The sequence below is a fragment of the Notechis scutatus genome, chromosome 3 (genome assembly GCF_049901735.1).
Source record: "Notechis scutatus isolate UNSWTSFEM ecotype Mainland chromosome 3, rNotScu1.2, whole genome shotgun sequence".
Taxonomy (NCBI): Eukaryota; Metazoa; Chordata; class Lepidosauria; order Squamata; family Elapidae; genus Notechis; species Notechis scutatus.
Genome location: NC_142011.1, coordinates 140,190,248 through 140,213,693, shown reverse-complemented (window position 1 = coordinate 140,213,693; position 23,446 = coordinate 140,190,248). Strand labels below are relative to the sequence as shown.

The 23,446-nt window shown below is 38.3% G+C and overlaps 1 protein-coding gene across 7 annotated transcripts in view; it reads right to left on the bottom strand.

Annotated features, from left to right (window-relative positions):
• FARS2 (phenylalanyl-tRNA synthetase 2, mitochondrial) overlaps positions 1-23,446 on the bottom strand; it is a 212,660-nt gene that overhangs the window by 126,438 nt on the left and 62,776 nt on the right. For 6 of the 7 annotated variants that reach the window (XM_026676648.2, XM_026676651.2, XM_087961248.1 and 3 more), the window contains one exon: positions 23,303-23,434. In XM_026676648.2, the coding sequence (XP_026532433.1) occupies positions 23,303-23,434 (132 nt within the window). The remainder of the gene's footprint in view (positions 1-23,302; positions 23,435-23,446) is intronic. The other variant, XM_087961246.1, reaches the window with a different exon arrangement.

Sequence of the window (23,446 nt, the reverse complement as noted above, 5' to 3'; positions counted from 1 at the left end):
AATCAGGAAATAAAGATCAGATAAGAGCCCAGGTGGGTGGGTGGGCAAAAACATCAGCAGACATCGAACCAGTTCTATGTCTGCTGCTCTTCAGAGCTACCGATTCTACAGAGGTGGACAGGACCGGTAGAAACCCACCCCTGTTTAGAAGGCAAGGTCTGAACATTTTTTGCTAACTGCTACTTGTCAGGTACCCTACAGATATTTGCGCGCCAGTATGCTGCAGCCCTGCCCCTTTGTTCCTTTGTACAGGCATGAAGATGCACACAACAAAGGAGCACATAACAACTTAGCTAAGAGCAGATTCAGCTAGGCAACTGAAAAGACAGACTGCCTTTAAAGGGGATTGAGAGTGTGGCTTCAAATGGAATGAGTGGCAATCTGATGCAGCTCAATACCAAGCATCACCCTTCAAGTATATCAAGATGAAAGAGGCAATTCTCACTCCAATAAGAAACAACAGTCACCCACTACAATTAAATGTTAGCTCAGCATATCAAAAGTGATGGAAATATTAACTGGGGCTACTATAGGATACTGTTCAGCAAAACCACTGGGGTCCCGGGTCTTTTTACAGGAACGTCCCGTGCAGCAAACATCCAGCCAAATTCAAAGCTCTCTGGATGCAACCTGGGAACTGAAATAAATCTTAACAGAATGAAACCATGAACGGCGTAGTTGTGACATCATCACAGAAACCTTCTGCAACTATGAAGGAACAGATGGGAAAAAAAGTGCTACAGAAAAAAACAAACCAGCACCAAAAATATATATAAAAAAACCACCCACCAGCACGTTGAAGAATTAAGCAATCCGATGGAATGGATAGCAAAATTTTTTGAATATAAACACATGCACAAAATATGCACATAAACACACAGATATAGTATTCTGTAGCTGAGACTTCATTTTTTAAAAATATGGTTCAGGGCACCACAGCTCATGTAACATAAGGCAAGAACAAGGAGATACAGAGTATGGCTGTGTTGGTAATATACTATGGGCTATGGCTAAAGCAGGAGTCACCATTTTTCAGAAGCCATTATCAAGCCCTATAAAACAGTGGTCGCCAACCAGAGGGACGGGCACCACTGGTGATCTGCAAGAAAATTTTGGTGGTCCACAAGAGAAATGTCACCCTCAAAGCACACCCCAAAGCAATTAATCCAGGCTGCGTGGGAACACAAAGCTTGTGTCGCTTGCATTGTGAACATGTAGTGAGGGGAGGGGGGCAAGGGCAGGGGGGGGGACTTGCCCCACGTGCCTCGCCTGACCACTGGGCTGCTTCTTTCCGCTTTTTTCTTCTTCTGCTTTTGGATGCACGCAAGGAAAGCAGCAAAATTCTTTCTTTCTCTCCCCCAAACTCTACCAGAAGTGAATCTTTGGGACCCTGCAAGGCATCCTGTGCCGGTGCGACAAGTTTCACAAGACTCATTTCTGGCAGAATTTGGGAGAGAGAAAGAAAGACTTCTGCTGCTTTCCTTGCATGCAGGAAGCCAAAAGTCTCTCTCTCTCTCGCTTTGAGAACGGAGCTGGAGACGATACCCTGCGATCCCAAATAAAGAATAATCGATCTGTAAGAAAACGGGGTGGGGAAATTTCCTGCAGAAATTTAGGAAACCATGTATTTTCCTTTGATGTGCAAAAACTAACTCTTTCTGGAGCAATCAAATGATAGGGCTGATGTCTTTGATTAAAGTTGTAAGTGTTACAAAAGAGAAAAAAAATACAGGTAAGAGGCAACATGTTTTTAAAATGTCTGACTTTTCTCATGTACATAACAAAAGAAAGCCTTTATTGCACTTCAATGTCTTTTATATTGTTTTTATACGTTGCTTTCTGATGCATCACTGTCAGAGTATATTCATTAACTGGCAGAGACATGGTTAACAAAGTAAGCATGGCAACAAACCAGCCAATGGGAGCTGACAGCCTGGGTGTGGTTTGGCTCTGTGTGCTTTGCTGAGAATTGAAAGTGAAACTAGACTTCTTGCTTGCTGAAACTGGTATCTGCTCTGAGCTGCTGCTGCTTGTGTTTTTGCTTATGTTATGTTGAAAGAATCTACAAATGGTATTGTAAACTTTACTGATATTAATATGTTTATAAAGAAGTTAATGATCCTGCTGAATCAGTCACCTGTGTGTTTTCTGGACTTGAATTTCTGCTGCAAACTCTAACAATCACATATATTGAATGTATGTAATCATTCATTTCAGTACCCTATTTAAAGACTTGACCCACCTTAATCTCTCTTGCTTTGCTTTAAGTATTTGTGGTTGTGGTATTGGGCGCCAAAGGTGAGCCACTTTGAAAAGGTGTTGGATCCTTGTCTCTCAAATTCACAGATTAGGTTCCTTCCAGCTCCACGCCAACATGGGTGCCTGAGTATTAACAACAAAGATTTGGGGATTCATCCAGGCGTTTTAGTGCAGCATCTCTCAGGGCTCAGACTAGGTTGCCTCCATCACAGAATCTCTGACAGCCAGCACAGGGTGAGTTCACCCCTGCTACTTCAGAGGAGGCAGACAACTGAGAAGGCAGGATGGGATAAACGCTAGCCAGTAGTCTCTTGGGAGAGAACGCAAAGGTAAGAAGATGAGACGGGGCTGTGGAGTGGACTCCTGAGGAACCTGTTGGTTTAGTTTTGGAACCAGGGAAACCTGCCAGCCCAGCAGGAAGTGACCCAAAGAAGAATGGTGTACAGGGAAGTGGACTAGCTACATGGAACATGTTTCACAGGAGGAGTGGGGTCGAAGTGAGGCTCCTTTGACTTGCAAATACTGGGGGCAAATTAAGCAGAACCGTCCCCACCAAAATGGACTTTTGGATACAGTGGGCTGATATGGCTGAGCAACATGTCACCCAGGTGATGGTTTGAAGGATGATGCTACACTCCTGCACTTGATCTGCCTCCCCTGTCCTACCACCTGTCTCCAATTTTGTGTTCTCCAGGATGAGCTTTGGAAAGCAGAACGGGAATATCTGCCATCATGCAACTGCTCCCATATATAGGAGCCTTCGCCCGATGGAAAAACAGCTATCCAGCTTTGGTGAAGCAGATCGCCATTAAGGGGGAATGTATGGGGCATGGGGGAGGCGTCTCAGGGATTATCCATTCTGTGAGGAAATAAAGTAGACTGCAAATACTGGAATTACAAAAATGTAATGAAAAGTTGGCACAACTGAAAACGCCCAACATCACCACAGGAGCAGCTTGACAGAATCACGCAACAATCTTATTTAGAAAAATTCCTGCACGCTTGGGTTGCTGGAAAACTCCTAGTCCAAACTGGAATGAGTAAGAAACAAGCTATTTTTCTTAACAGAAACTGGCAGAGATTTTTGGATAATTTGGGTAAAAAACAACTGGCCAGAATGGGGACCTTTTACTTGTTACCAAGTGAAACTTTAGAAACTACTGGGGCTACTGGTGTTATTCGATACAATTTTCAGATGACCTTTGCTCCTGCAATGCAGAAGCCAGTTATAATACTTTCTCTATTACAAGCATTTTCATGAAGCTTTAGATCAGGGCTGTCCAACCTTGGCCCCTTGAAGCCTGGCGGACTTCAACTCCCAGAATTCCCCAGCCAGCAAAGCTGGCTGGGGAATTCTGGGAGTTGAAGTCCGCCAGGCTTCAAGGGGCCAAGGTTGGACAGCCCTGCTTTAGATTATGATGCAAGAAGCAGGATACCATTTCTATAACTAATATTACATTGAGTGTTCAGAAACAATACCACTCCCATAAACCAAAAGCCAAATATGGCCATTATTTATCATATGCATTAAGACTGATGCTCCAACTCTACCTGTCAATTATTTTTATTATATGCCATTGTACCTGTTTCAAGTTTATAAGCACTCTCAGAGCCAACCTTGGTGAATAGAAAACATACTTATTTTATGAAACAGGAACTGCGTGCTACATGTATAGTACAACTACTTCCCCACAGTTGTATACAGGGAGGCAAAATTGATCTCTCTTTCTCTCTCTCCTATGGGCAGCAGATTGGGTAAAAATATTTGCTGTAGGTTATTCAACTGTGATACCTCAGGGAATTCAAGATGTGCTACATCTGGTGCCTACTCAGATTTTATGAGATAATTGCTCCCTAGCTCGCGTAAAAACATGGCGCAATGGAAGGATTTGCTTTCTAAATTTAAAAAAACATGGATTGGGCAGGAATTGAATCAGTCATGGCTCAGCAGCGTATGCAGAATAGGGTGGTGGCAGCGGTGGTGGTGGATATAAATAAGGAAGCAACAGCACTGGTGCAGTAAGAACTGGATTAATTTAAGTGTGATTAATTCCGTGTCAGATTAAAATGGATATTGCCAGCTGTATCACTTCCATTCTGCTGAATTATTTCTGCCTGTCAGGTTTTTTTTCCCCCTCTCTCCTAGAAGAAATGGCCCTCTGTGGTGGATAAACCTTCAGGAGAGTTAATTGTCACATACATGGGTTTAATCACATTGTCCGCAGTGCTTGGGGGCCTTCCCTTCAGTGATCCGTGACTAATTGTTGTGGTAATTTTTCAATCATTAACAGGAGCGCATATGCTGCCGACAAATCCCCTGGCCCTCAGTAAACCCCGCTGGCGAGAGGAGATCACGCCTTCATAAAGGCCACCATTCCCTCCCCTCTAGGGCCATTATCCTTCCATTAATATCTTATAAACACGTGCCCAGTTCTTTCAGGAAAGGAGAAGCACTTCCATATAGTGACAAGCACAGTTGTCTCTCCTCCCCATACCCTTTGATTTCTCAGGGAACCCAAGCTGGGGGTTTGGGATGGAGGGGTGAGACCAGAAGAGGAAGAAATTAAAACTCCATCTGGGACAACTTCGCTGAGGGCCTGTTCTGTATTCAGCTGGTCCCTCCTTCATCTGCCAGGGAGCTCCTGTGCTTCAGCTCGTGCCCTTTCTTTGAGCTTTGGCTGTATTAAAGATCTCCATGGCAACCGCTGGGGCTCATCTGCTGCACCAGACTGCAGCTTTCCTCTGTTCTCAGCCCTCCCCCCCCCACCCATCCCCAGTGTCAGACGACAGGCAACATGCGCGGGTGGGACGAGACCTGGCCTCGGGGAATCCTCTGTCTGATTGAAGCCCCATTCTAATCACCACATCATGTCAATGTACAAGGTCTTTTTAAAAAAAGAAGAAGAAGAAATAGAGGAGAATGCTCTTCTGTAGGATTTCCCCATTAATGTTTTCAACGGAAAAAAAAAAGTGTGTCCCAATTCCTCTGTGAGCCCAAATGAAGAGGAGAACACAAGGCAGCAAGGAGGATTCCTGCAACAATGGCAGAGCTTTTTAAAACTTGTCCTTGTTGCAGAATTAGAGGCAAATAGGTATAAATTACAGGGCTGGTGTCTGTTCCCACTGAACAGATTGCTCCTTTAGCTCAGCTGTCGTCACCGCTGTCTGGGGAACTGGACGACCGGGGTTCCAGTCACTCCTATGACTCCCCTCTGTCAATTACATTTATTCATTGGCATGCAGGCCAACTTATGATACAGGCGGATCATGGCACCCTCTGCTGGTAAATAAGGATTCTTGAGCAAAAGACAGCTTATTTGTTTTTAGTGTAGGCACTTATTTCCTGAGAATATTTCTGTGAGTTTGTTTTTTTGATCACATTATGTGAAAGGAATTGGTGGCCGTCTACGTTTAATCTAGGCAAAGAGAAAAAAACATGGATAGATCTATTTTTTTATCACTATTATTAAAATATATTTTAATCACAAAGCAAATCACAATAATAAATCCTTCTCATTCTATAATTTAAGTTATTTGAACGGTCTTCAGTTTTGGTCTTGCTGAATTGGAGATTGAGTAAAATACTAAGAAATTGTTCTTGTCTCTTTGTCTATTCAACTTCAAATAAATATATGCTTAGATGCTTCTGCATAGAAAAAAACAGATCCATACACAGAATCAGTAGCTGATTTTAAGCATTCCATATTTGCTTTCAACTAAACCCGTTCAATTATTAATTTCCCAGAAACTGAGTTTTAACACTGTAAAATTGAAGGCATCTATACGTGACAGTATTGTTATGAATTACACTGCGTGCAGTAAAAGACACCTACAAAGATACACAGAGCGTATCCATGTACAATTAAAAGCCTTCTTCTGAAAAGTGCTGAGAATCCTGGGTTCTCTGGAGGGCTTGGAACAATGCCTTCAGTCTCAATTTTTCTCTGTATGTGTGAATGCACACCTGCTTGGTTTGGCTTGCAGTTCCAGTGGAAATATTTTCAGTCAGTGCCCAATTAACCTGAGAAAGCCCGGTCAAGCTTTCCAGAGGATGTGACTGCTTCAGCACCACAAAAGGGTGTTTGCATATGCCAAAGGTCTTTACAAATTCTTCAAATATTTTTCCTTGTATCTGCACAAATACCTGGAGATGTAATTTTAAATATAAAATGCACTGCTTGATATCCTAAATTTGGTTGACCTAACTTGTAGAAGAAAAATCCTCTCCATCCAGTTGCTATGGTCATACCAAAGTAGAAAATGACACTAAAGAGGAAGGGAAAAAGCATGTTTGTAAGATGAGAAGCTATACATATTTGATAGATAAATAAAATATTAAAATATTTTAATAAATAATATTGTAATAAATTTTAAATAAATAAATAGATTTTAATATTTTAATAAATATTAAAGATACTTGTTTCCTTGATAGAAGTCAATACTTATCTAAAGAATGTTATTACTTTTGCTTAGATCCTTTTACAATTTTGGAAGTGGCTTCCCACTGCCTTCTTCCTATGGCCAAGAGAATGACTGGCCCAAAGTCACCCAACTGGCCTCATGCTTACTTAGGACTAGAATTGATGGCTTCTCAGTTTCAAGGCTGGTGCCGTATCCATTTACACCAAACTAGCTCTCCTGTGACTGATACATAATCTGTCCCTAAACAAGATTTCTGGATATTTTCCTTTCACCAGTTTCAATAGCAAACTTAATGAATATAGTAAACATAAAAATAAAATAATTATTGCACAGATATACCAACAGCTGCCGGCATTTCAAAATCAGGAGGAAATGAGGTGAGGCAGGTTGGTAACTTAGAATGTCCTCTTTCTGTCAGTTTGAAAAGCCAACAACATGAAAATGTTTCTTGGTTAATTACCAAGGGAAATGAGATTTACTACTGAATTAGGTCAATTTTCTGAAGTGAAAATTATATATGTGGAGAGAAAAAAAGATGAAAAAAACTGTAGCATCTTTCAGCAACCTTGTGGGACAGTATATAAATCACCAAGAATATAATTACAGCTTCTTGGTTATAACTTACAGGTTCTGTGTCTTCATAGATCCCTGTTTCATTGTTTATGTTAGCATCAGAGAGATGGAATTAGAGATTAACCTCACTCTGCAGTGAGTCAGAGCTTTCACAATGTGTACGGTTAACTGAGCAGCTGCTATTCAACAGGCACTTTCTGAATAATTGTACCTATCTGATATTCTAACACGTGGTGTCCAAATAGTCTCAGTTAAGTGCTATTTGGCAGGCATTCTCCAATATTTCCATACAAAATTGGTGCAGCAAAAATACTTTCACCATAAATGCTGCAGGCATTGGTACAGGAACATTTTTGGACGGGATGAAGACAGCATAAAGCACAGGTGTCAAACTTGTGGCGTCACGTTGCCGTCATGTGATGTTTCGTGACTTTTTTTCTCTTGGTGGAGCTGGAGTGGGCGTGGCCTGCACATGACGCATCTGGCCTACGGACCGGCAGTTTGACACCCCTGGCATAAAGCAGGGCAGGAGCTTCTGACAACTGGAAAATTCTACCTAAGAAGGAATTCTAAATCTACTACTGCATATGTGGGAAAAACTGAAAGATGTAGGACTGAATGATAGATGGGATCTGAGGTAGCGAAGTACAAAGACAAAATGTAAAGCAGCCCAGAAGGGCAGTACAGTATATGAAACTGGAAACACTGAAAATTCCTTGAAAGATTATTGTTGACTCTGAATTAGTAATGGCAGAAACATTCATCTTACTACCAACCCTGCCCAGTATTACATCGCCACAGGAAAATGTTTTCTAGGGCATTGGTCTTACTACTAACAAGTTACCCAAACAGTCTAAAGTAATTAATACTACTGAAGATTTACATTCCTTAAAGAGGAATGCCATTTTATGTTACAGTCAGGGGTGGGATTCAACAGGTGTTACTACCGATTAGGTGAGAGTGCAGTTCTTTCTAAACCACAGGATTTAGCTTTTAGTTTCTAGTTTGAACATCCTTAATGCTATTTTCTGAGCCTATTCTAATCTGTCTAGGTCTTTCTAAAAGCCACAATATGTAAATTGGGGTGTAATTAATAGACTCTTACCTCCTGTAATCTGAAAACTCTATTTCCCTTGATACATCCCAAAATTGTATTTTGCTTTCTTGTGGCCATGCAACAATGATGTACGATATTCAGTTTATAATCAAGTAGTATTCCAAAATTATTTTCATATGTCCACATGACCTTCTGAAGCAAGTACAAATATAGCTCTTCCAGAGGGCCTTTGGGGATTAACTATATTTAGTAAAGTCATTTTTGGTAATAAAGTATGAATGTATAGGTATATTTGCAAGAAGCCAATATACGTATTGAAGGAAACAGGAGCAAAATTCCTTTTGTATCTAATGGGAATGTTCTGGTTGCTGTATCAGAAAGCCATGGTGACAGCACACAACAAGTAGACATCCTAGGCAGTCCTTCTCTGTGAGTACAGAGATAAGCTAGATTGTCACCTACACGCTAGTAGGGTTCATGGAATAAAGCCAAGGTATCTAGGTGGATGAGTTGAATCTTGAGTGACAACTTGTGAAACAACTGTTTGAGTGGCACATAGACTATTCAAAGTTCTGGAATTGCAAGTCGAACCTTGGTTAAGAGTACCTTGGCTGGTGGGGCAAAATGGAAGACATTGTCTACATCTTCCCTGAGTGTCGGCATCTTTGTGTGCATCAAATTTTAGAAAGGGAAAATAATAGGAAAGATGTGGTCTAGTAGTGCAGAAGATGTTGAACTTATGCAAATACTTAGGCTCTGGGGCAAGTAAATATTTGCATCAAGACCTCAGGAAAATGTCAATTTTTGCTTAATTTAATTTTAAGTTTTGCCATATCAATGTTTTGGTCTGGAAAATGTGCATACAAAGTATTTCTGGGAGGCTAAAGTGAGGTAGACACAGAAACATTGGCACCCTGATGCTTGCTTCCCTCTCTTTGTATCTAGAATCTAGATTCTGCTTTCCTACACTAAGTGGCTTCAGCACCAATTGAGTTTCTTGTGTTCCTCAGCACTCAAATCTCTTTCCCAAGTGTATTTGATGACTTGTTGGTTAACCAAGCTTGAGGTTTAAAGATCCCATCCGACCATCTTAGCCCCAGCAAATATAACCCTTTGCTCTTTTGACACAATGAAACCCCAAGTAAGACGATATCTGAAAAACAGGTGCTTCAAATTGTACCCACCACTTAGTTAAATCTACCCAAAATATAGGCTATATGCTCCAGCATGTTCATTTTGTTTTGTTTTTTAACCTGTTTTTGAGGGGAACCTTATTTTGCTCTGGACAATGGTAAGTTTACACTAATGGACTTTATAAGAGTTTCCGTTTGTGTGCTGACCTGCACTATTTAATTTGGCTTGTGTGTCTTACATTTCTTGAGAATCAGTGTACGAAATGCACAATCCCACTCTCCTTTTCAATAACTCCGTGTAACTTTTCCTCTTTCCTTGGGACTGATTAACCTTCCTGTCTCCTATCTGCAAGCAAGTACTCAGGCAGTTGAGGGCTAACTATAAACAATGGGCCAGGAGAACCAAGACAATGAGGTTGAAAGAAAACAACACAACATGTCATGAAAATAAAGTATTTCTAGGGAATTAGTTTGTTTTGCTTCCAAAGAACTCTTGCCTTCCAGAGCGTTTTTTCGCAACCTGTCAGCTTTTCTTCACTTTCTAATTTTTTTTTTAATGGCTGAGGTGAAAGTATAGGTTTTTGTAAAAAAGTATGTTTGGGTTAGGGGCTGTTGAGGTAATTCCCCCTTAGGAGAATGAGCGTACACAGAGAGATGTAGTGAGAGTAGTGAAGAATAACACACAACCAGCACACAGATACACTGTATAGTAAAATGTAGGTTTTTACTTAACTATTTGGTTAAGCAAAGTTCAACAAACAGTCCAAGTCATTCACGGTTAAAGCAGTCAGTTTTCAGTCCAGGGATAATCCAAATCAAAGTCCAGTATCAAAAACAGTTCAGTAATAGACTCACATCAAATCCAAGAATAACAATTATCAGTAACAGTCAATAGGGAAATGCAGGAACAGCAACACTCTCAGCAACAACAGAACCCAGGTTTCTGGCTCCATCTTATGGCCATTTGAGGAACCACACCCAATTACAATTTTAGCATTCCCTTAAAGAGAAGCAGTATTAAAATGTCTATCCTGGTTTATATATTTTCCAACCCAACTGTTAGGTGACTTACATTCCTAACAGGGGCTTTTAGAGTGACTTTTAAAATGAGCCTTCAAAACCAAAAGGGCCAGTGTTTAATTTCATATAAACTAGCATGGTTGGTTTCAAGCAACTATGTCTTACCTGGGATCAAATGCTTAAAAACCAGTTGTAATATTTTTTTAAAAGGTCAAATAACCTCATATGTCTGTTTTTACTAGCAACCCCCCCCCCAAATCTTTGTTCCACTTGAAAGGTGGACCTCACACATTTATTACCCATGTCACATTTTTTTAAAAATCAGTAAAACTTATAAGCTTCTTCAAATACTTAAAAGTTTTTTTCCCCATCTCAATAGTACCCACTGAATTATTAACCAATTTTAAAGTGATGTCTCATTTTTCATGAGCACTTCAGACACAATTAGGTTATGCAATCTGGTGATTATGTAAGAAGCACAAGTCAATTTTGGGGTCTGTATTACAATGAAGTTACAAAGAACAAAACAGAATAAATAAAAGTAAAAGCTACTGCTGTAGTTTGTTTTGAGTAATAAAATTATTGCAACGTTATTATCTTGTATGTTCTGGCATTAAGGATTTGTATAATGCTTGTAACAATAAAGAAGAATATTTGTAGCTCATGGTTGAGAGGTCCTTGGTGCTGTCAGAACTTGGTTGCCAGCACTGATGATGTTATCTAGTTTGGATAATGAAACGTCTGCAAGAAAGCAACCAAGCTCAGAGAGCAAAAAGAACCCCTCATAATGTTTGTATGTTGGAAATAGTTGACATTCAATTGTTTTTTTTTAATTGTTAAAATAATTATGTAATTTTTCTCAGCTACAGAAAAGAGAAACCATCTCATTTCAGTTTACACACTTCATACATACTTGATTTTTTCTCTCCATTTTTTTCTTTGTCTCTTTCCACAAAATTCTTCAAAGTTTTAACAAGCCTCTTTTGTAAATTCAATGTAAAACAATTATCCAGGTCACTCTCTTGGATTGTTATTTATGTATCACTTGTAATTATTAAGAAGTCCATCAGTTTCTTTTGTATGGCTAATGTGGTATCTTTTCCCCTATATAATTCTTGTAGCCTCTCATTTTTATATCCACTTTCAGACCAGTCCCAATGTTGTCCAGTCAAACTTGTTCCTCTTCCATAATATCTTTTAAACACAATTTATTGGTAGAGGCAGACAGTCTTAAAATTAACTTCTGGGTTCATTGTTCAAAAATACCCTTCAAGGTGCATGGTGAAACATTTTGCTCCATTCTGTATTAATAAATCAAATTTAAGTATTTTTCTCCTTTAATTGCATATTTTAGTTCCTTTGAGTTCCCTCTAGTATCCAACCTCAAAAGTCCCATCCTATCATATTTTTTTAAGAATTCAAGACAACAGTATTTCCCCACAAAAACGATTCTTACAATTAATTCCAAAATATTATTTCAAAACTATCTGGATTCTTAGTCTATTTGTAAGTTTCCAAAATCCAAGTGGTAGTCACAGTTTTGCTGGTTATTTAAAAATCTTTAAAAAAAAAGACTTGGTTTGAGCAAAATTATGGATATTATCCCTCATCATCCAGAGTCCTAAACTTTCTGAAAATTGTCTTGCAGCCTCCTTGTGAGGAGCAACTGTTTGGAGTACTTGTGGTCAATCTCAAGTTTTCTCCTTGTCTGGAGAGAAATTACAAAGAGCTCTTCTATTCACTGGCTCTTTGTTCTACTATGAAGGTCGGCTCTGCTTTTAGCGGAGCTGCCTTCCGTTCACCATTTTACCTGGAAGTCCACTGACTAGAACAGTAATTCTGTAGGGCTTGCAATGTATTAAGAGTTATAATTGAGCAGGTCTCTGAGCCAAAAGAAAGGGATGATGTGTACAAGTCACTACATGGTGCACAGCAGAGTGATTAAATATATAAATAATATTCCTTGTAGGTCTAAGCTACCAAGTAGTTGTGGCTTTCTGGGGACCTGAAATAATGTATAGCCATACAAGTGATTGAAAAGTCTCTTTTATAAATGCTTTATTAGTGAATTTCATGGCAACTTCAAAATCTGATTGTTCTTCTAATAACACTCTGTTATGAGAGACTCCTACAAATTCAGCTCTGTTTTGGATTTCTCAGTAGAACATAAGTTAGAAAGGATAAAAGTTTGGGCCTCTTAATTGTTGGCACTTTTTCTATCCTATTGCAATCAGTAGGAGGGAATTGATATTAACTTCAGCTGTCTAAATTCTGTGCCAATTCAAAGAGAAGGGGTGATTGTTAGAGCTTGTCCAACATCGAATTTCCTTGACATTAGAAAGAACCACTCTTGGAGACAGGCAGACTGAAGGAAACATCCAATATTGGTTTTTTCCCTTTGAGGTCATTCTCAAAAGAAGAAATACTTATACATCCTATCATCCTTAGGGCACATGTCTGAATCTCTAGGACTATAGAATAAATGCTGCATAAATCCTTATCCAGTTACTCATTAGTTCATTGCCTCTGGGTTTAAAATATGGACAATTGTGAAATACTAACTGCAATGGCATGGAAATGAAAGATATGAAATGTAAATCCTTTTTCAGAACTTTGAATATGCACCTCTTTTAGATCCTATTTTAAGGAGAAATGTTTTGAATATAGTACTGAATCTTGGTTATCTGTTGCCAAATTTTGGCAGTGCAGTCTTGGGAATTTGGGAGACTGCAATAATATAGCTGGGAGTCATGCTTTGAGATATATTTTAGATGTAATGGCACACATACTGTCAGCTTATTCACAAGAGATATCTTCCACTGAGATCTTCAAATTGTTAATAAAAATGTTATTTATTAAGCCCCTTCTTTGTAAACGGAAATGCTATTGCAGCTCCTGATCTATGTATGATATAGATGATCTGTCTTCATAATTAATTTATAATTGAAAGAAAAGGCGGATACTGGCTCATGAGTATATCGATTATGTGAATATACAGTCTAAGGCAAGGAGTCTTCTGGATTCCAAGAAACTAATTTTCTATTGATACCTTGTTTTGTGCTAGGAAACATTTCTTCCATTATTGTAATAAAAGTTATTTTAAAAGGCTCTGCATTCACTTGTTTTTCAAAACAGGTTCTGAGTGCTGTGAGAGCTAAGGATTCTTGTTAGGTGATGGCACATGAAGCATTTAGCTAATGAATTATTCCAAATGGACAAGAAATGGAGGGAAATCTTTCCTGTGATTCACAGTAGTACGGATTTCCATAACCAGTGCTGTTCTTAAGTTTCTATGGCTGCAATATCATAGTTATACACATCATTGTTAATACAAAGGAATTAAATATGTTATCAGTTCATGACAGAAGGCCCTCCCAAATAAAAAAATTATATGAAGCATGTATCAAAATTCATGCCTGATAATCTGTTGAGCACAGTTCTTTTGGTTCATGAATTCAGAAATTCATGAACTTCAGAAAACAGTGCTACAAAAATCACAGTCATAAATATTCAGGGAATAAGATATGTACTCAGTTACTAAAGAAAACTTGTCCAGAAAAAGGAAGCATCTTCACTATTCCTCTAGCAAAGGGAGACCAAAGAAATCAACCATTTCTTTGCATGGCTCTGTGTCCATAACATTAGAAAAGAGAAGTTGAAGGTGCTGCACTGTCCAGTCTAAATGTGTGGGATTGGGTTTAGCTGTTGTGACCCAAAAATGAGGTGGGGAAAAATTAGGCATTGTTGATCTTTTGGTATCCTTGAACTCAGTTCAGGAAAACATGACAACATACTTCCTTTCCTCTTATACCATCTTTAGTATAAGAGGAAAAGGAAGGGTAAATTCAGTCAGGATTACAAGATACTATTGTTGCAAAATCAATAAAATAAGAGTTCTACTATTTCTTGTAGCATCTGTATCCTGACTGGGCCTACCTCAGAGGGTTGACATTAGAACTAAAATATACTTTCATCTCTCATCAAGGAATCAAGCTGTGAGCCCTCGGGGGGGCTGAACCAAAGTACAGAAGGGCTGACTTACAAACTGGATCTCAGTTCCTATGGTTGCCTCCACTCATGGGTCATATAACTGCACTTCAAGCCTTTAGTTACATAACTGAATTTACAGTGCCCCGCAGTCATATGACTGAGTTTTACTACAGTTTCATCAAAAACTGGCACTTACTTCGCGTATTGGGCAAAACTGTGCCAAAGCAAACAATAGGTTGGCTGAATGACCACAGTGTTCGCTTAGGGATTAATGCATTTGTTTTATGACTGCAGCACTTGCTTAAAAACTGCAGCAAAAAGTCATGTGACTGCCTTGTTTTATGACCATTACAACTTACAACTATAATCAACAGGCTCCATTATGGTTGTAACTTGAGGACTCTGCCTGTAATTGGTAAGCCACTGCTAAGAGGAACAGAAGCAAACAGTGTATTGTCTACTAAGAGCATGGATTACGCATGCAACAGAACAACTTCCAAGATTTATTGAATTCATTAATAATGACCTTTTTGTACTAATACATTTGGATCCAAATGATAGTGTTAAGAGCAGCTACAACTCTCACCATGATCTTTGAAGCTGTTGAAAGAAATCTCAGGAATCTGCCAAGCACTGAACCCACACATACAGGGGTCAGGGTAATTACTTTATTATGTTTGCCTATAATACAGGAATCTCCTACTCCTAGGAATAATTAGATAAGGCTTCAAGGAACGTGCGTGAAAAGGGGAGTCAGTCCTAGCCCTTTTGCAGTTGTGCAATGACTCCAGGCTAGCTCCATGCTTGATCCCTTCTCCTTGGCAGACTGTATGCTTCCCAACAAAACATGACACTTTATGTCTATTTGCTAATTCTCAGAGGATTTGCAATAAACAAGATTAATTTGCACTCTTTGATAAAGAGGAAAAATATGACTTAATATGTATAATTGAGAACACAGCAATGGAAAAATACAAATTGTTCAAAGGAACAAAAGCAATAAGGGTGGGATTACACTGTATGTTTCCATAACATCTTCTCAAAAATCCAAATGAATTAATCTGCCAATACTACAGAAACCATCTCGATTAAAATAGGCGGAAGAATGAATAAACGCCATATTGGTGTCTGTTGTAACCTGCTCAGTCAATATGGAAAATGGAAATCGCAGAGCTTTTAAAGAGATATGAAGTAATCATGATGGGAGACTTGAATTACATGGATATTTACTGAGAGATAAAGTCTGCCAAGCCTGTTGATTCCCAGAAATTCCTGATTTGATCTTTCTGACCATTTCTTCTTTCAGAGGATAGAGGAAGTACAGGTCGATTAACTATTTTTGATTTAATATAGCCCATCAGCACGGTAGACAATTAAGTAGCGCAAACATTGAAATAAAGTGACTATGACCTGCTAAAGTCCTTAATATTAAGGAAAACTAAACCTGAATGGAGTGAAATGCATACCTTCAAGAAATCAGATCTTGCTATAATATTGAATTTAATATATTTAATATATTATTAAATATATTAAATATTAAATGTAATTTTCTAAGATGAGTTTCATAAACATAACTTAGGTACATTAAAAATGATGATATGGAAAAACAGGTATGTAACTGAATCAAAAAGAAAGTTGAATTATGGAGAAGTGTCAGAAAGGATAGTGCTATGATGCCTGCCTCATATACTATACATGAACAAAGCTAGAGAAGCAAGAACTACATCAATTTTATCTTTAACACTGAAATAAATTCAGAAACTTGAAGCTGGGAAATTCTTATTATAATTTCCAAGTTTGGTAGCAAGTGGTTAGAATGCAGTATTTCAGGGTAACTCTGCTCACAACCAAGAGTTCGATCCTGACTGGCTCAAGATTGACTCAGCTTTCCATCCTTCCAAAGTCATAAAATGAGGGCCCAGATTGTTGGGGGCAATAGGCTGACATTTGTAAGCCACTCAGAGAGTGCTATAAAGTATTATGGACAGATAGATCAGTCTAAGGGCTATTGCTGTAATTATTGTAATTTAATAAAGACAGCATTTTTCTGAATACTTTGAGAAACTTTATCCCATATTACTTTCCACCTGGGCTAGTTCACTATTAGTTTATTTCTTTAATTCCCTGCAAGCTTAATTATAGTATTTATAAGGGATTTGCCTAACTCTCTGCTCATAATTTTTATCCACATTACTATCCCACTTTACAATTTCTAGGACTCTATAAATTAACAATTCTACTTGATTTGATCCCCATTATTTTACTTTGCACAGATTTTTCTTTAAATTATTTCCACTTTTTAATCTTGCAAGAACCTTTAATTCTACATTCAGAAGCCTGGTTATATGCTAGATTTGCTCATTAGTCAAGCAAGGAAATGTAAAAGGTGTGTTTCATAAAAAACCCAGCAATTCATGCCATATGAGAACAGTAAGTTTCAGAAATCTGACCTTCATTTTAAAAAATAACTTCTTGGAAACATACGTAATTGAATTGTCACACAATAGGGCAATATTTGATCATCTTATGCAAACACACAGATTGTGAGCAAAGTTAAATTAATTATTCCAAAGACTACAAACTAGAGTGTACATAACGGGTATGACAGAAAGTTTTCAGTCAGAAATGCCAACATCCCTAAAACAATACATGTTTCTTTTAAGATACATGCGAGCGCAACAAATGTAAGCAGGGGGAAAAATGCATCTGTAAGTTAAATATAGGCATAAAGACAAATTATAAGAAGGAGAAATCAAATGATGCATATGTTCTGAACACACTGTATGTGGGTGTAACTATGAGCAACAGACAGTGGGAGACCATAAACATTCACAGTTAGCACTGTCACTTGTCTAACTATGCTGTAAGTGATAGAGGGGGGCAGATTATAATTGGGCAAAGGCAAAAGGCTGGTAAAAAGAAGAAATTAGATGGAGAAAAATTAGATGTAAGTCCAAGTTTGGAGCTGAGCTACAGTAGATAGATAAGAGAAATTAGCTTAGTGTGATTGGAAGGAAAAGGTAAATAAAATAAAATTGGAGTTAATTTTATTATGGAGTTGAATTGATGGGACACGAATGAATGTACATATACATAGGAATGTGTTTGTGCCAGAACCTTGTCAATCTGGTTTCAGGCTTGAACATGGGGCAGAAACTGAATGGTTGTGGATTATCTACAATGGTACCTGGATGGCCCAGGACATTCACTAGTTCAGGGTTTGTTATCATCAGTATGCTGATGGTGGCCTGTTATATAACTCAACTCCAAACTAAAGAAAAGATGCAATGGGCATCCTTCTTCAGTGTCTAGACAGATTCTGGATAGAGAGGACCATTGGTTTCAAAGAGGGACAAAAGAGGTCATCTATGTTAAAATGGAACAGTCTTCTGTCAACAGAAGGGAGGGATAAGGTACCACTATCTCCTGTGTACAACACAGTCCTTTCAACAGTTCCAAGAAGGTTCCACGCCCATTTGCATTCTGATTCAGGTGACCCTGAGGGCACAGATAAACCCTCAAGTGGCCTCAACAGCTCTGAGAGAGAGCACTGACAACGAGATGACTGCAAAGAAACATGATCCTTCCATCTCATCCCCAATCCTGTCAGAACTAATCCTTCTATCCTCCCCACCATCAGATGAAGCTCTCTGGATGAGAAGCCAAACATCTTCAAGGCAAAACAAAGAAAGTCCAGTTGCCTTTTGAAAATGCATCTTTGAGAAAACCACAACCTGGATGACTGAGAATCTCCATACAAATTCAATGTCTGAAGATTGTCAGAGACAAGATAGACTGAATTAAGCTCAAGCAACAAATAAATACTGCAGAGATTCCAAGAACACTACTTTACTATTTATTATTACGAGGGCCAATTTGGTTTAGTGGTAAAGGCACTACTTAGAAAGCAAGACACCGAGTTCAAGTCCCACCTTAGGCATGAAAGTCAGCTGGGTGACCTTGGGTCAGTCATTCTCTCCCAGCCCAACTCACCTCACAGAGTTGTTGTGGGGAAAATAGGAGGAGGAAGGTGTGTTGGATATGTTTGCCACCTTGAGTTATTTATATAAATACTAAAGACAGGATATAAATAATCAAATAAATAAAATAAAATTGTTGTAAGGTATGGGTAACAGAATATTGAAAGCCTGCCCAAGTTTCTCTCTGCCCAATCTTTAAGATGAGCCGAGACAAGAAGAGAAAAGAAGAGAAGGGAAGGGAAGGGAAGGGAAGGGAAGGGAAGAGAAGAGAAGAGAAGAGAAGAGAAGAGAAGAGAAGAGAAGAGAAGAGAAGAGAACTTTGTCATTTTTACTGCAAACACACCGGCCCACATTAAAAATGAAATTCTGTTTCCTGCTCTCAAGATAAAGTGTATTAGGTGTCTTTTTCAGGTTTACTTCAATCCCAGAAATGTATAATCTTTTCTGTAAGTCAGTCCTTAACAGCTATTTCAGACTTTCTCAATGCAGTGGCTTAATATCTTACAAAAATGGTGAAAGATAGGAGATTCATGAGCTCCTATCTCATGAATCTCCTATTAGAGTAGATAACAGGAAAACCCTGATTCAGAGGACACACTAGATTAGGGCTTCCTTGAACCTGGGTACTCTGGGTTGTAGTCATTCATGCCCTCATCATGTCACCCTTGGATAAGTGTAACTCACTCTTTTTCGGGCTGCTCTGAAGACTATTCATAAACTTCAAAAAGCAACACATGGTCAAAAGCTAATGCAACAGAATTATTCTATGGTCACTGTGCCAATTATCTGTAGAGTTGGGGTTTTTTTTTTAAAGATTTGAGTCACATGCTGCTGTAATAATTTTTCAACCTTCAGGTAGGTTATGTATTTAAACTCAGAACTGAGGAGGGAAAACAATACTAATTTACTAACTTTTGCTTCCACCCTAATGCTTTTTGGTATGACCTTACATAAGTCAGTGGTCCACCAAAGAAGAAGAAATTGCCAAGTGAATGAGACTTTGTAAGCAGAGATATTTATAGCAGAGATATTTATAATTCACTTTTTTTGGTCCTGGGATTCATAACAACAATTTCAGAAACCCAGCTAACCATTATTTCACACATTTCATTTCCACATAGACCGCAAAATAATTAACTCTCTAAAATGCATTAAACATATATGAACAATTTTAGGAATGGATTAATGTGTTAAAAGGGCTGATGAGATTACTGAATTGTCACAGTTATCCAATAATGAATGCATCTTATCAGGGAGTCCCTAGAACGTACAGATAATCCTCAACTTACATTGTTCATTTAATGATGGCTCAAAGTTTTGATAGCCTTGGAGAACATGACTTACGATTTGTAAGCACACGTACAATTGTTACATCATCCTAGCGGTCACATGATTGCAATTTGGGCGCCTGGCAACTGGCTCTCATTTATAATAGTTGGGCTGCAGCATCCTGTGGTCACATAGTCACGATATCTCCAAAAAACTGCCCATTGGGAATGCTGGATTCACTTAATGTCTATGTGATTTACTTAACAGCTGCAATGATTTGTTTAACAACCACAGTGATTTGTTTAATAACTGTTATTAAAATGATTTTATAATTAGGAACAACTCCACCTATGACCACAACAAATTACAGCAGAAATTCGGGTCCTAATTGTGTTCATAAATTGAGGGTTGCAAGGTTACCTGTATTACTTTGGGAAAGGTCCCCTCTCCCATTTCTTCCCTGGTATATTAAACAATTGCTATTCCAATAATTTGGGTCTACTGAACTTAAAAAAAAGGCTTATTCCTGAATACAACATCATCAACAAGATGTAAGGGTCATTGTCTCAATGGCATGACTGAATCAGATTTAGCCTGTTACAGCAGATGCTTCCTTTCCTGGCTTTCTAGTCCAGTCAGCTGAAAAGCTAAATTTGCCCATTCTATTATCAGAATGGCTCAACACACATTCAAATCTCCAGCTAGCTGAACTGAGCTACACAAACTCTTCCAAATTCAACAAAGCCTGCTATATCTTCCTTGTTAAATCCCAAGCACAGCAGTATAATGTTCTGTTTCAAATTCCTGCAGTGTTATTGAGAAGTAATTACATTTTTCCCCACAGACATCTGATATCGGACTGGCACACAAGATATGCTACATACTTCACCTGCTGGAAAGCTTCTGTACAATTATCTGCAAAGAGGTACAGAGCTAGATGTGAAGGACAAAAAAAAATTCTTCTCAAGGAAACACACTCTGAGGTTTGATGCAGCCTTGAAAAAACTGCATTCTGGTAGCTTCATCAATCCAGTAAATAAAACAAGTTAATATTGATCATATTCAGAGGTGGTATTCAGCCAGTTCTGACAGGTTCTGGAGAATCGGTAGCGGAAATTTTGAGTAGTTTGGAGAACCGGTAAATACCACCACTGGTTGGTCCTGCCCCCATCTATTCTCTGCCTTCTGAATCCCAGCTGATCGGCTGGGTCTTCTTCTGTTGCTCTGCACAGGAGAACAGATCTGGAAAGCAGGTTAGTGGAATGGGGGATTTTACAGTATTCTTCCCCTGCCACGCCACCAAGCCATGCGACACCCACCAAACCACGCCCGCAGAATCGGTAGTAAAAAAAATTAAATACTACCACTGATCATATTCCCTTTTAGCTACTAGTTATTACTTATTATATACTGTGTGCATGGAACATATCAATATTTTAACACAAAGTTGGAATATTGAGACAATTCAAAGGGTTGATATAACCCTTATCATATAAAGCAACAACTCTGATCATCCCTGATTAATATGATTACTCACAATGGAACAATTGACTTATTAAACATACTCAAATAATCTTTCAAGCAAAACAACCCATAATGATAAGAAATATTATAGAACTTCTCAAGATATGAGCACTAATCTGCAGCAGATACTACTAACTATTCATTGCAAGCTTTAAAAGGAATAAAAAGGCCTCCAAGGAAGAATGTGGCCCCACACCCACATTCTGCAACTCTCTCACTCAGTAAACCATAATAACTAAAGTATCAGTAGGTGAAAAATAGTAGAGTGACCGTTTCTTGAGTGTCTTGGGCTTGACTTGTGGCATACATATCTATACATACTTTTACTGGATTCTTTGGAGTAAGCTCTATTCTATGGAGCAGAATGCAACATATTTTTGTACATTTATTCTGACTGTTACATATGGTGCTTTTATTACATTTTTTCCTCAGTGAGAAGAAGAATAGTAGGATTTATGAATGTAAAACAAGCCAGAATAGATTTTACTCTGCATTTCTTTCTAGATCACAGTATAATGTTGATCTGCATTGCTCATTGTGAAGTTCATGAGGTAATATGTCTTCTCTAAGACAAAAGCCTTCAATCCAGAAATCCAATGGGGGTAGGGGGAAAGAATGAGGTAGTTGTGAGTACATCAATGATTTTTTTTTTTTCATTTCTCCAAAAATTCCTCAGCGGGAGACATGCTTCTACTGAAATGTCAGTAAAATCAAGGAAAGGATTTTGTGGTAAAATGATGCTATGTTTGGGAAAGCAAAGAATGAAAAGTTCCCACAAGTTCCCAATTAAATGTTCAAAACTAAATACATCAAAGCATGTGGAAACCTCACTGGATTCTGAAATGTTCAAGGAGGAAACTAACTTCAGGGATAGATTTTTATCTTTTTATTTCCAAAATCCCACCATATTCTCTTATGGCATTTTGACGAGAACAGGCCATCCACTGCTACACTTGAAGGCAAATGTATCCCAAATGTATTCTTTAAAACAACAATTACATTTTCATTATTACTATATTTGTTACTCAATTTCTATCATAGTTTTACCACGTATAATAATAAAAAGTATTTTGCCACTTTCTCAATAACCTAGGGTTTTGTTCTTCGTTTATTTGTTTTTTTATCAAGGCAACAGATACATTTTTAACTGCCAGCTGGCTCAATAACAACTGAAAGCAGTTTATTTTTAATGTTTATGAGAATCTGGCCATTCAGTGAATACAATACTTCCTTGCATATATAATTTTAAAATGTGTAAGAGCCGTTTTAAGTCAAGGACTATCGGTATAGCCATCTAAGAGGTTACCACATACAAGACAGAACAGACTTGTTCTCTACTGAAATCAAAAGCTGGACAAGAATCAAAGAGAATGAGTGAAATTGCCTGATGGTAAAATATATTAAATAATGCAAGTGTATTTCTGGAAAAATAGCTGACTCCCCTTTACTGGATCTTCTCAGATAGAGATTGGTTGAATATTTGTTGGGGGAGGGATAGCTAAGTGATTAATGATTTCCCATGTTGAACAGGGGGTTGGATCAAATGTCTGATAGGATTTCTTCTTACATTTTATGATTTAATTATATACCTTAATCCTGCCGGCACTTATTGGTGATGATAGTATTATAGGTCTGAGATTTTTAAATAAAATATTGTCTTGAAGACAGATCAGCAACAGTTTTTAGCTTAAGTCAAATCATAGAATGCTAGAATTCTGTAGTTTTCCCATAGCTATAATATTCTATTAGGACATACAACTATATTTACACACTTCTGTGCAAACAATATAATCCATACATTGTTCAATCATGAAAGAGAAAAAATTGCTTTCTACCACTAGTGAATAATTTGGCTTCAGTGTTAGTTTCTCATTTACTCAATTAATGTAGCAACCTCAGCATTCAGAGTGCTATGTTTGTTCTTTGTCTCACCCACAGCCACAGTTACTAACTGTGATCTGCAGATGTATATGAAAGTGCTCTGCAAATGAAGGCAGCGTGCTGGGCTGTGAAACCGATTGTACTGGAAGTCTTTGCTAACAGAAAGGTCAACAAAGAAAAAGGAATTTTCATACCTGAGTTAACAAGCTGCTGCTCCATGACCCCACATCCCAAGACCTCCATCCATTCTCCTTGAAAGTTGATCTCCATCTCAAAGGAAGGGTGAGTAAATGGAAAATAGCAGTCCACCCATCTAGTCTTGAGTCCTGGAGTGGTTA